Below are 12,913 nucleotides of genomic sequence, written 5' to 3'. Positions count from 1 at the left end.
GCTCAAAAGGATCTGTTTTCCTTTTGTAACAAGTCTTTGCAATACAGGAAGTTTCCAGCATAATGAATGTGGAAGGGGTCATAGATTGCTGATAGCAACGTATTGTGGATAGAGTTTTCAACTGATATTCTGTTCTGAGAGGGGAGTCAACATTAACAGAAGAGTGCGAGAGAGAGAGAGAGATATTCATAGTTCATGAACGATTATCTGTTATCTCACCCACACATTGTGTCATTATTCTTATTATTATTTGCTAGTGGTTTAATGTCACATTAACACATAGAGGATTTTTGATGATACTGGTTTTGGAAAGGGCTAGAATTAGGAAGGTAGCAGACTTAGTTTTAATTAAGGTGCAGCCTGTGTTTAGCTGATACAAAAATTCAGAATCCATGAAATTTTCAGAATTCCGATGGTGTGATTTGAATCTTTCATCTCACAAGTGTAAGTCACAGCTACATGACCTGAACCGTGTTGCCAACTCACTTGGTTTCTATTATTTAAGATGAATCCTGAATATTTTATGTTGTCGATTCATGTCCTCAAATGGCTTGGTGATCTCCATATCATTCACTCAATATTTGTAATGCTCATATTTACAAATAATTCCTGTCCAGCTTACGATTTCTGGACTTCCGCTACATCATCATGATTTATGAGTTTCATGTCTGTATTGACAGATTACACATACACAGATAAGAAAGGATTTCTACCTTAAACAGTATTGATAAGGTGGAAATCCTTTCTTATCTGTATATATTCTGCTACATCAGTCGTTATGTCTGATACTTACCCGGGGCCTTTGAAGTTTGGGAAAATCATTATATGTTAAGGTGTTAAACTGCAAAGATGTAAAGAATCCTCATTTGAGAGTTAGAAAAATGAAGGTGGTTTGTGAGGTGAACAGTTTATAAAAATTGGGCAATTCCAGTTTTTTTCTAAAATCCTGAACTCCTAAAGATGTTAGAAAGTTATATATTGTAACAAAGTGTACTTATATGTTATAGCAAATATGAATGGAAGGATGTAAATGTGGAGACTACTCGCAAAGTACGCTGTCTCACAAAATCTGTATTTGGAGATAATTTTGGAGTTCCTAGTAATCAACCATTGTTTGCCATTGCTGGAACAGGCATGAGTTGCAGTGTTCCTATGCAGGGGATATTCGACTGTTTCCTCTATCTAGGTAAGTTTCAACTAGACACCTTTTAGTCCAATCATGCTCTACACTTTTCTTTTTTTAAATACTTGTATATACAGTGGAGGGCATAGAATTGTGCCAGTGCATTTAGTTTCCAATAGTGTTTTCTCTTATCTGATGTCGACAGAACATCCTTAATATTTTTTTTATCACACCAGCCACTTGATGAGCCAGTCTCTTACTTTTATAAAGTAAATTCCAGCACACAAACACTAAACTAAAAACAAAGATCAACTCTAGGTCAGAAGTGAAAGGAGACAAGTAAAGAAAAAATGAATCTTAGTGGTTGAAAAGTATGTCTACACTAGGTCTGTGAAACATTACTCTGAAGGTGTGAAAAGAAGTATCCCCTACAATGGCAATGCAACCCACACATTAAGGACCAATGCACATAGAAGTGACTACAGGCAGAGGTGCAGTGCAGGTACGGTTAGGCACAAGTGAGTATAAGCTACACAGAAAGGGCAGTCAAGAGGTACAGATCTGACAGAGAAATGGCTAGTTTTTCTCTCGACATTGTTCAATGTGTATTCAAACGACAAAAGTAACGAGGCCATTCTAAATCTTGTATTATCAAACTTGAACAGGCAGAGGAAGTTTTGGGTTCACCCTCTGTGGTTAAAAGAAGCAAGAATGGAACCTTTGATGTAATAAGAAAGCTAAAATGTATCCAGATAGGTTTCAAAACTGCTATAGGATATCTTACAGTGTTTTCACCATTTTCTAGCCTTGGTAAGCGATAGGCTCACAAAAAAAAATAGGCTCTTGCACCACTGTGAATAAAGGAAATGGACTCAAAAAGAGAGGAAAAAGCATGGTGGTGGTGGCAGCAGTGATGATGGGGTAGGGTGAGTGCCTGCACCTGTGCCTTGTCACCTCAGTGTGCATCGGCCCATTTGTTTGCATTGAGGAGGCATGGAAACATGTTTCCCATCTTGCCAACACCATGCTTCTGCCCATCACTTCTATGTGCATCGGGCCTAACAAGCACGTGGCAGTGTAGTAGTGAGGGGTTCTACAGTCATGTTAGTTGTATACATTTTCTTTATATATTTCTTTACTATATTACTGAAGTTCTGTTAACATTTCTTCGGTAGCCAACAGTTTCTAACAAACAGTTATAATTGCAACTAACTTTAACCCTCTTGGGGCCAGGAACCAATCTGATCGGCCGGTCACTATCAGCTGGAAGAGGCCAGAGCTCCGCCTCCACTCTACTACTGTAAAGTGCCATTCGGCAAGAAATTTTCTACATGTCGACTACATAGAACAAACAACTGATTCAGAGTGATGTAAAGAATCAAACACGTTTTATTGTTGATATTATAGTTGTTGATAACGTTTTTGGGAAGAGAAAAACATTTTCACATTTTCTCTCTCAATACCTACTTTGAAAAAATCATTTATGATACAAAATCATATACGTAATGATGTCTTATGTATGTATAATGTATTGTATAATGTATTTCTAAATACAATTCTATGAAATTCTATGAAATAATTACTTTGAACAAGAAAAATAAAAACTTAAAAATTCAAACATATGCCACTAGTACAAACAGGACAATTTTACTCACCGATAAAATTCACGTATATGTATCGATGTATGGCAAATACTGACAAGAAATTTTCTACATGCAGACCACATAGTATAAAAAATTATTATGAACTATTAAAAAAAAAAAAAAATAATACTTGTTATTATAGTTTCATACTTTCGGTTTTCAGTAAAAACCTTTTCTCGTTCTTGGTTCCAGTATCTGTTTGAAAAAAGGAATGTTTTACAATAAAACAGAATATACGTCATTAAGAAACCTATGGCACTAAACCCCGGATGCACTTTGGTCTACCAAGCGACCGCTGCTCAGTTCAGAGACCTGCAGTTTACAAGATGACGCATGGTCAGTCAGACAAATACTCTTGGTCTTGATTTTCTGGACTGGCGTTGCCCTCTCATCCTCAGATATCTCCTCAATTGGTATTGCTTAGGATCACTTAGGTTGAGTGGACCTCGAGCCAAACCTCAGGCCCATGTAAAAATCCTTGACCTGGCCGGGAATCGAACCCATGAACTCTGGGTGAGAGGCAAGCACGCTACACTTGACCCGCGAGGACTGGAATTTATGTAATGATAGAGGATTATATGTGACTGTAAGGTTTATCAGAGATAAAGTGAAAAATAAATTGAAGTATGATATTGGCGGAGAATCAGACGGCGGGCATGTTTTAGGTCCAGGAAGTCCCATGAAGGAGATAGGAGGTTGAGGAATGTTGTCGGGTTCATTGGGAGAAATTTCCATAAAATGTTCTCCACATACATTATCTCCATCATCATCACTATATTCACAGTAGTTTTAGTGCCATTAGAAACAAATAAAGGTCTCTTCTGTAGCTGCGGTGATCCCGGAGGCGTTCCCGGTAAAATTTCATCGCTACTCTCTGAACTAAATTCACTATCCGACAAATCATCCGTGTTAACTTCGCATTGTTCCAAATACTGCAGTAACTTATTGTCATCAATACCTGCTGAAAAAATATCACGTGAACCACTTGCAATTTTGCTGTCACAAATCCACTCAGTGCAGGGAGCAATCTCTTACCGACCAGTTAGCGGTATTTCTAAACACAGGAAACGACTCTTGTGAAAGCTATAACACCCTCTTAGAACTGCCAGAGCATGGTCAGGCACACAATAACTTGTAGCCCTTTACTGTAGGTTGTCACAAAAGTATACACGTCACTATAGGTTGCCACAAAATTATGTACATGGAAGAATTTTAAGCCGGCCGATGTAATCAGCTCTGGCAACTTCCGACTGGATTTTTAAAGGCCGACCTGATCGGCTTTGGCAATTTAAAGGGTGGGTGCTTGCACTACCGCCTGGCTCCAAGAGGTTTAATGAAAATGCATTTATTTATATTTATAGTCACATCAATATATATATATATCGACTAGCTGTTGTACCCGCGCTTCGCTACGGGATTGGATTCTCAGACATTGACCTTGTGGTTTTCCTAACTGAAATCAACATAGGTCATTACACAAACTTCAGTAGGAAAGTAGCGATTAAAAGCAATGATATCATATAAAATACTCGGATCAAATAAAAGAAACACATATTTTCTCACTTTTAACGAACAGTACTACGGTGCCGATCTAACAGACCAAAGTTCCAGAGCTGGAACGAGCAAGCCGCAGACAGTCGTGAACACTCCTATGCCATTATTCCGTTAAATATGCACTCTGCTAATTCCAATCAATGCCTCAGAGTAGGGGCTGAATAGCTCGAATGCTATGATGAATAAAACAGTGTGTTACGCATCAGTAGTAGCAGAAAATTTATGAACCAGAGGAATGGCATGCTATAGAAGAAAAGTATCAAACTCTCCAGCTACTTCCCGCCAATATTCAGGTGGCTGTTACACTCGGTACGACCGGGCGAGTTGGCCGTGTGGTTAGGGGTGCGCAGCTGTGAGCTTACATCTGGGAGATAATGGATTCGAACCCCACTGTCGGCAGCCCTGATGATGATATTCCGTGGTTTCCCATTTTCACACCAGGCAAATGCTGGGGCTGTATCCTAATTAAGGCCAAGGCCACTTCCTTCACACTCCTATCCCATCATCGCCATAAGACCTATCTGTGTCCGTGCAATGTAAGGAAAATTTTTAAAAAAACTTGGTACGCAACAGTAATCCTATCTATCGTAAATGAGTGGCACCAGAAGACACAAAGCACATCACAAACAATGGTCAATGTAATGCTATTGTTGATTAATTTTATAAGCTTCCTATATTGTAGGCCTTCACATTTAGTTTTCTTTCGGCTCTGTGATATCAGGTCATCTTATAAAATTATGTATAGCATAGACTGTAGTTCCTTATTCTTCGACTTCACATACCGATTTTCATTAAATCCTGTTTACCCGTTTTCTCGTGACCCGGCGCTGATATGGACTTAGTAATAAAAATCCAAATTCATGAATATCTCTGTGATCAATGATCATAGCCGGTACGGTAACAATGTATAAGACATAAATGATCGGAAATTTAAAACTATATAACTTTAGTTATGTAATATTTATCGATATGGCCACTAATAACATAAATATTTGAGAATTAAATTTTAGGCCTTCCCCTAAACTACCATTTATCTCAGCGTGAATAAAATCATTTATGGTCTGGATTATAGCGATTTATTCCCAGACTTTGCATACCGATTTTTATTAAGACCACTAATAACATGAATATTTGAGAATTAAATTTTAGATCTTCCTCTAAACTACCATTTTTATCAGTGTGTATACAATTATTTATATCCTATATTGTAGCAACTTTTACCCTGACTTCGCCTACCAATTTTCTTTAAGATATGACCACTAATAACATAAATATTTGAGAATTAAAATTTAGGCCTTCCCCTAAACTACCATTTCACTCAGCGTGAATAAAATTATTTACAGCCTAGATTGTAGTGACTTATTCTCCGACTATGCATACCGATTTTCATTAAATTCTCTTCAGCCGTTTTCTCGTGATGCGTGTACATACATACATACAGACAGACATTACGGAAAATGAAAAAATGCATTTCCTTGTTACTGTGGACATGACTGATACAGAAATACCATCCTTTTTAAATTCTGAGCCATGTACAGGCAAAACTCTTATTTTATATATATAGATGTACAAAATAAGAGTTTCATTTGTACATGGCTCAGAATTTCAAAAGAATGGTATTTCTGAATTGGTTGTGTCTACAGTAACAAGAAAATGCACTTTTTAATTTTCTGTCATGTCTGCCTGTCTGTATCTGTTTGTATGTATATATGTATGTATGTATCTATGGGCATCACTAGAAAATGCCTGAAGAGAATTTAATGAAAATTGATATGTGAAGTTGGAGAACGAGGCACTACAATCTAGGTCAGGGCCATCCAAACAGCGCTCCCCGAGCGCTAGCGCTCTAGCCGCACTCTAAGCCAGTGCTCCGAGCGCTTTGGGGAAGGTAGTTTCGGTAGTGGTGGGAGGAGCTTGGCTGGCTGAGCGAGCGGTCTGCCCACCGTGCCGAAGGGAGCAGCTGATCCATCAGTCGCTAGTCTAGACTACAGTGACTCTATACATAAAGAGTCACTGTAGTCTAGTCCATTACACTTTGTTGACAGCGTGTAACTAAATCAGTTTGGCAGTTGTCATGACTGAACACCATTAAAAAATAAAAAAAAAGAGTAATGAAGCAGCAGCCTTTAAAGCAGAATGGGAAATTTCATTTTTCTGTACAGCTTATAACGGGCATGCCAAATATTTAGTGTGCCACCAAGATTTTATGTGTTTAAAGAAACACAATTTGGAACGGCACTACAGTGCCAACCACAGGGATGATTATGGTGATTTGACGTACGCCAGTTGCCAATCGAAGTTGGAAGAATTGAAAGAAAATTTCAAGCAGCACTGTTCTGTAAGTATTATTGTTTTAATTTTAAAATGCTTGTTTACAAACGGGAATGAAGAAATGATTGAATTATCTGAGGAACACTTAAATTGTGACTTGCCGTATTTTTGTGTAACCAGATATTGAGGAGAGTGAGGTTGGTGGACCCATTTTACGAACAAGCTACAAATGTTCGCCGCGAATTGCCAAAGCTGGGAAACCCTTCACGGAAGGGAATGTAATCAAGGAGTGCCTAATGAACGCGGTGGCATGTATTTGTCCTATGGAGCTAGTTGGGAATTTTGATAAAATCTCTCATTCTCCTCAAACTGTGGCTTGCAGAGTAGATGATATGGCCATTGATATGGAACAGCAATTAATGGAGAGGGCAGCAAATTTTGTATCCTTTTCCATCGCCCTCGATGAATCAACCGACATTGCAGACACAGATCAGCTCGTTATTTCATTCGAGGGGTGGATGACGATCTTCAAGTCACCAAGACTTGGTAGCTCTCAAAGACACCACTACCGGTTTCAATATTTTCCATGCAGTGGGGGGTGTTTTTGAGTCAATGGGGTTAAAATTTGAGCGGTTGATGAGAGTAATGACGTATGGAGCTCATGCTTTACGTAGTCTACACAGAGTTCCTCAGCTATGTAAAATTAAAAATTAAAAATGGCTAAGAGTGGTACTACCCTAATAGCAGCGATCCAGTGTTTGATACACAAGGAAGCAGTCTGTGCAAAAGTCGCCAAGCTTAAAGACTTAATGGGAACAGTTGTGCTAATGGTAAATTTTCTTTGCTCCCATGGACTCGCACACCATCAATTCAAAGAGTACCGGGAGAGTTGGTTGTGCGGTTAGGGGCACGCAGCTGTGAGCTCAGGAGATAGTCAGCAGCCTTGAAGATGGTTTTTCATGGTTTCCTTCTCATTCCTGGGCCTTTACTATTCCATCGTCGCCATAAGATCTATCTCTGTCGGTGCGACGTAAAGCAAGAAAAAAAAAAAGAAAGAAAGAAATTCAAAGAGTTCTTGGATGACATTGACGCGGAGTATCCGGATATTGCATACCATGCAGAAGTAAGATGGCTGAGCAGGGCGAAGGTGCTTCATCAAATTTTTTGCTTGCAGAATGCAATAGATACCTTTTATGACATTAAAAGGCGGCGCGAAGTTCTTTTGCATGATCCTAAGTGGGTGGTGGACTTGGCCTTTTTAAGTGACTTTACGGCCCATCTGAATACTCTGAACACTTCGCTTCAGGGTGAAAAGCACAATATCTGCGATTTGGTGGAAAAAATTCAAGCATTCAAAAGAAAATTGATTTTGATGGAAAACCAGTCGTGTGCAAGGAACGCAGGACATTTTCCATTGCTTGAAACAGTGAAATAAGGTGTCGACTTTGATGAGTACTTGCAGGTAATTCGCCAGTTACAAGAAGAGTTTGAAAAGAGATTATCAGAATTATCAGAACTCCAAGCGGTGTTCGATGTATTTGTTAGACCATTTTCTCGTAGTGCAGACAATGCTCCACAGCTATTTCAATTAGAGGTGCTTGAACTGCAGTGCAATGTTCGTCTTAGAGACCGCTTTCTAATGTCATGAAGTTTAGAAGAATTTTAAAGCAGCTTTCCACAAGAAGAATACCTCCTTTTTGTATAAACATGCAGGTAAAGTTCTGTCAATGTTCGGCTCAACATACATTTGTGAGCGTTTCTTTTTGGTTCTTAAGCTTACCAAAAGTAAACATCGTGCAACGATGAGCTATAGAAACTTGCACAATTGTTTAAGAATAGCTGTGTCCAGAAATATTGTACCCAGTTTGGAGAAGATTGTTTGCTCCAAAAGTAAAAGCTCGTAAAAACGATTGAACAAAAGTCACTCAAGGTCTGTACTATCTGTTCATATTGGTAATTTTTTTTTAAATGTTCTTTTCAGATATGTTCAAATTTCAGTTTTGAATAAATCACATTACTGTATTCTGTACTTAACACTTGATTTCATTTCCTACATATTCCATACATCGGAGTACCTTTCAGTTTGTATATGCGGTATATTTGTTATGGCAAAACAGCCCTATTAATATGATGTGTCAACAAACCCACAAAAGCCATCGGACGCACGACTGTAAGTACGTATCTAGTCAGCGCAGTCCGAACATCATCCGTCTGTCTCAGGTCTCGTCGCTGCTGCACTGTAGTGGTGGTAGGGGAAGGAACGCTAGTCTGACTGCCCAGTCATCCCCGAGCGCGGGCGCACTCTCAGAGCGCAATGGCTGGATGGCCCTGATCTAGGCTATAAATAAGATTATTCACATTGAGCGAAATGGTCATTTAGGGGACGACCTAAAATTTAATTCTCAAATATTTATGCTATTAGTGGTCCTATTGATAAATTCTACATAAATAAAGTTATATAAAATTAAATTTCCGATCATTTATGTCTTATACATTTTTACTATACCGGCTATGATAACAGAGATATTCATGAATTCCGATTTTTGTACTAAGTCCATATCGGTGTCACGAGAAAATGGGTGAACAGAATGTAATGAAAATTGGTTTGTGAAGTCTGGGCTATAAAGAATTTTTATTCACCTTGGATGAAATGGTACTTTAGGAGAAGGTACCTACAATACCTATGTTATTGGTCCTGTTGAAAAGAATTACGTAGCAAACGTTACAGAGAATACAAGTTCTAGTCATTTATATCTTATACAGTTTTACCATACTGGCTATGATAATAGAATTCATGATATCACAACGAATAAGAATGTGGAAATGGGAAAAGTGAATAACACAGGAGCACCCCGACAAGATAATATAACCAGAAAAATGAAAGGGATGGGTAATGAGCCCACAATAATTGGAACAATGAGCAATAGCGAGCTCCAAGCTGGAGAAAGAAAGGCCTGGTTTTACGTAGGAAAACTCCACAGAGATACTACAGAAGAAAAAATTAAGGAACATCTTGAAAAACAAGGAATAACAAATCAGGTAACTTGTGAAGAATTACAAACTAAGGGATATTTCAAAGCCCTTAAAATCTCCATCCCGCTTGCGGAAAAAGAACGAGCCATGGAACCAGTTTTCTGGCCAGCCGGCGTGCTAGTAAGACAGTTTCGTTTTCGAAACAGAAGGCAAGAAGGCGCAAAATTTCAATAGGTTAATGAACACACTAATCAAAAAAGATAACTCTGATTCAGGCAACCTCATACTTGACTTGATTTTATGGAATGTAGAAGGAATAAGAGGTTTACTCTCAACAATCCCAGAAAATCCTTGGGCAGGACATGATATAATTATAATCACAAAAACAATGCTGACAGAAAAGATGGATACGCCAGGCTACTACAGCAAACACGCACTATCAATTAAGAAGGATCGAGGAAGGCCAGAAGGAGGAGTGACCTGTATGTACAACAACAAAATGGGTAGACTGATAGATACAATAATAGATGAAAACTTAGTAATCTTGAAAGCAGAAGAAATTACTATAGTAGGAACTTATATTAGTCCGTTGAAAAAAGTGGAAGACACTGTCGAGCAAATAGCCAAAATTCTAGCACTTACTGACAAGGACAAAAATGTAATACTAGCTGGAGATTTTAATTGTCGTCTGGATAAACAGACTAGCAAAACAGATATCGTATTAGAAATGCTGCTCACGGAAGGATACCGTCTAATCAATAAAAGCGAAGAAGTCACCTACTTGGCTCCAAACGGTTCCAGTACCATTGATTTAATTTTCTACCGAGGAAGAAATATTAAATTGATAAGACATCAGATTATGAGAAATCAAGGTATTGCCGCACAAAGGAAACATCTACCAGTATCGACAAATTTCTTAATCAGACAAGAGGTTCCACACGAAACAGAGGATATACGCATAAGATCAAAAAATATAGACGAAAACAAACTCAGGGAAAACAGCCAAAGAATAGAAGAGACTCATCAGCTCATCGAGGAAGGTAATCTCGAAACAGCTCTAGATGCCATCAAAGGAATAATAAGGGATTCTTTGTTCCACAAGAAACCTCGGAAGTCCAAAGAATGGTTTGATGAAGAATGCTACATAGAAAGAAGAAAAACGCTCAACTTACTACATATAGCCAGAAGACTTAAAACTGTAATCACCTTACAAGCGTACGCGATACAACGAAGAAACTATAAACAATTACTGAAATCGAAAAGGAGCAACTATACCGAAATGCAGGCACAACAGAAAGCCCAAGAAGCTTTAAGAGATCCTTTTGTAGCTCTAAAGAAGAAAAGGGTGAATCCATCGAATCCAATAAACATGGATAATTGGGAAACCCACTTTAATAATGTACTAAATACAGGAAGACGAACATTAGCCCTAGAAGTCGCAAAATGTTCGACAAAAAATCTAGAAATAACAATAGATGAAGTGACGAGAACAATTCAAGACACTAAAAAATACAAAGCAGCCGGTCCGGATGGAATTTACAACGAGAATCTAAAAGACACTCTACAATTGCTAGCACCTTATTGGACCAAGCTATTCAATAAATGTCTAGAAACAGGTAGAATTCCGGAAAGTTGGAGGACGTCCTACATAAAAATCTTATACAAGGGAAAAGGAGAGCCTGATGACGAAAACTCGTATAGAGGGATAGCGCTAGAGAACAACATCATGAAAGTATATACAAAAATCATTAATCAAAAACTTAACGAACTAATAGATGATCATCTCCCAGAAGAACAATTCGGTTTCAGGAAAGGCAGAGGAACTCTACAAGCTGTTGCTAATTTACTAGATGAGGTGCAAGAAGCACTTAGGCACCCAAAAGGAAAATTTTATGCTATATTCATTGACTTCAGCAAGGCTTTCGACATGCTCAACAGATCAAAATTAATGGAAAAATTAGACGGCATGATTGGAGCAGACAACGAACTTAAGATTGTAATAAATAACCTTCTAGCCTATAATAGCGTGAGAATAGATGATGGGGTATCACTTTCTTCCCCCATCACTCAAACAAACGGTGTGTTACAAGGAGACCCCATTAGTCCTACGCTTTTTAATGTAGCTACAACAGACATCACAAGAATAACAGATAATTTGCCAACAGTGCTGTATGCATACGCAGATGACATGATAATAGGTTCGAGAAACAGAGAAGACCTTCAGATCGCAGTAGATAGACTACAGGAATGGGCCGAAACAAACGACTTCCAGGTTAACAAGAACAAGGCAGTCTGTATGGTCTTCAGAAAAGGAGGAAGAATAGCAGCGACAGATAGAATTTCATATGCAGGGGTAGATTTAACTACAGTAAATAATTTTCGCTACCTTGGCATCACTCTACAAACGTCAGGATCCTCATTCAAAATACATGTGAGGGAAAGAGCAGTAGCAGCAATAAGAGGAATTTACGATATACAAGACCCATTGATGGTTATGAATTTCATGTTTTTGGTCCGTATTGAACAATATATAAGTAATAATAATAATAACTTAAATGTTTCCACCTTTTCAATACAATATATTCACAAATTTACAAAATTATACGGTACTAGTTTCGACCCATCTAGGGGTCATCATCAGCCGTATTGGAGCAAAGATCATTTGTGGCGAAATCCTAAGACAATATTATTTTAAAGAATAACAAGTGAAATGAGATGATATGGTAATAGTTAATAATACAAGGAATATACATAATAAGAGGTTTTTAACAAAGAATAAAGTATAAATGGGGTGTTGTAAAAATTATAATCATGGAAATCAGTAAGTTCTTGTATTGAAATGAAATATGGCTTAGGAAGAGGGCTTAAGGTGGGGCTGAAGGGTGCGGGAGAAAGTGTAATTGTCTTGGAAAAGTACCTTTGATTAAATTTAGGATTGAGTTTAGGTTGGCTGCATTATTGTTTCTGAGGAAAGTGATAAATAGATCGAAGAGTATGTTGGGTTTCTCTGAGATTTCATTGAGATTGTGACTGGCATTAAAGTATTGGTCTAGGTGTATGTAGTAATTTTCCATTATGTTCAGTAAAGGGCCCTTGTTTGCTAATATGAGGATGTCCATGTCTTGTTCAATATTGGTGAAATTATGGTTATAATCTTGCATGTGTTGGCCGATGGCTGAAAACTTGTTGTATTTTATTGCGTTAGTGTGCTCGTGGTATCTGATAATGAAGTTTCTCCCGGTTTGCCCGATGTAGGTTTTTTTACAGGTGGTACATTTGATCCTATAAACTCCTGATTTTAAAAAACTGCTGGTCTTGTTGATGTATGAAGTATTGTATAAAACATTCA

General features: G+C 38.1%; 1 protein-coding gene across 1 annotated transcript in view; it reads left to right on the top strand.

Moving 5' to 3' along the window:
* Positions 1 to 12,913, top strand: part of LOC136875492 (sorting nexin-14) — a 137,196-nt gene that overhangs the window by 99,559 nt on the left and 24,724 nt on the right. Inside the window, exon 15 of the mRNA XM_067149037.2 lies at positions 1,008 to 1,186. Coding sequence (XP_067005138.2) covers positions 1,008 to 1,186 — 179 coding nt within the window. The remainder of the gene's footprint in view (positions 1 to 1,007; positions 1,187 to 12,913) is intronic.

Source organism: Anabrus simplex, chromosome 6 (genome assembly GCF_040414725.1).
Source record: "Anabrus simplex isolate iqAnaSimp1 chromosome 6, ASM4041472v1, whole genome shotgun sequence".
Lineage (NCBI taxonomy): Eukaryota > Metazoa > Arthropoda > Insecta > Orthoptera > Tettigoniidae > Anabrus > Anabrus simplex.
The sequence above is the reverse complement of the archived record's forward strand: the minus strand, read 5'-3'. Positions and strand labels throughout refer to the sequence as shown.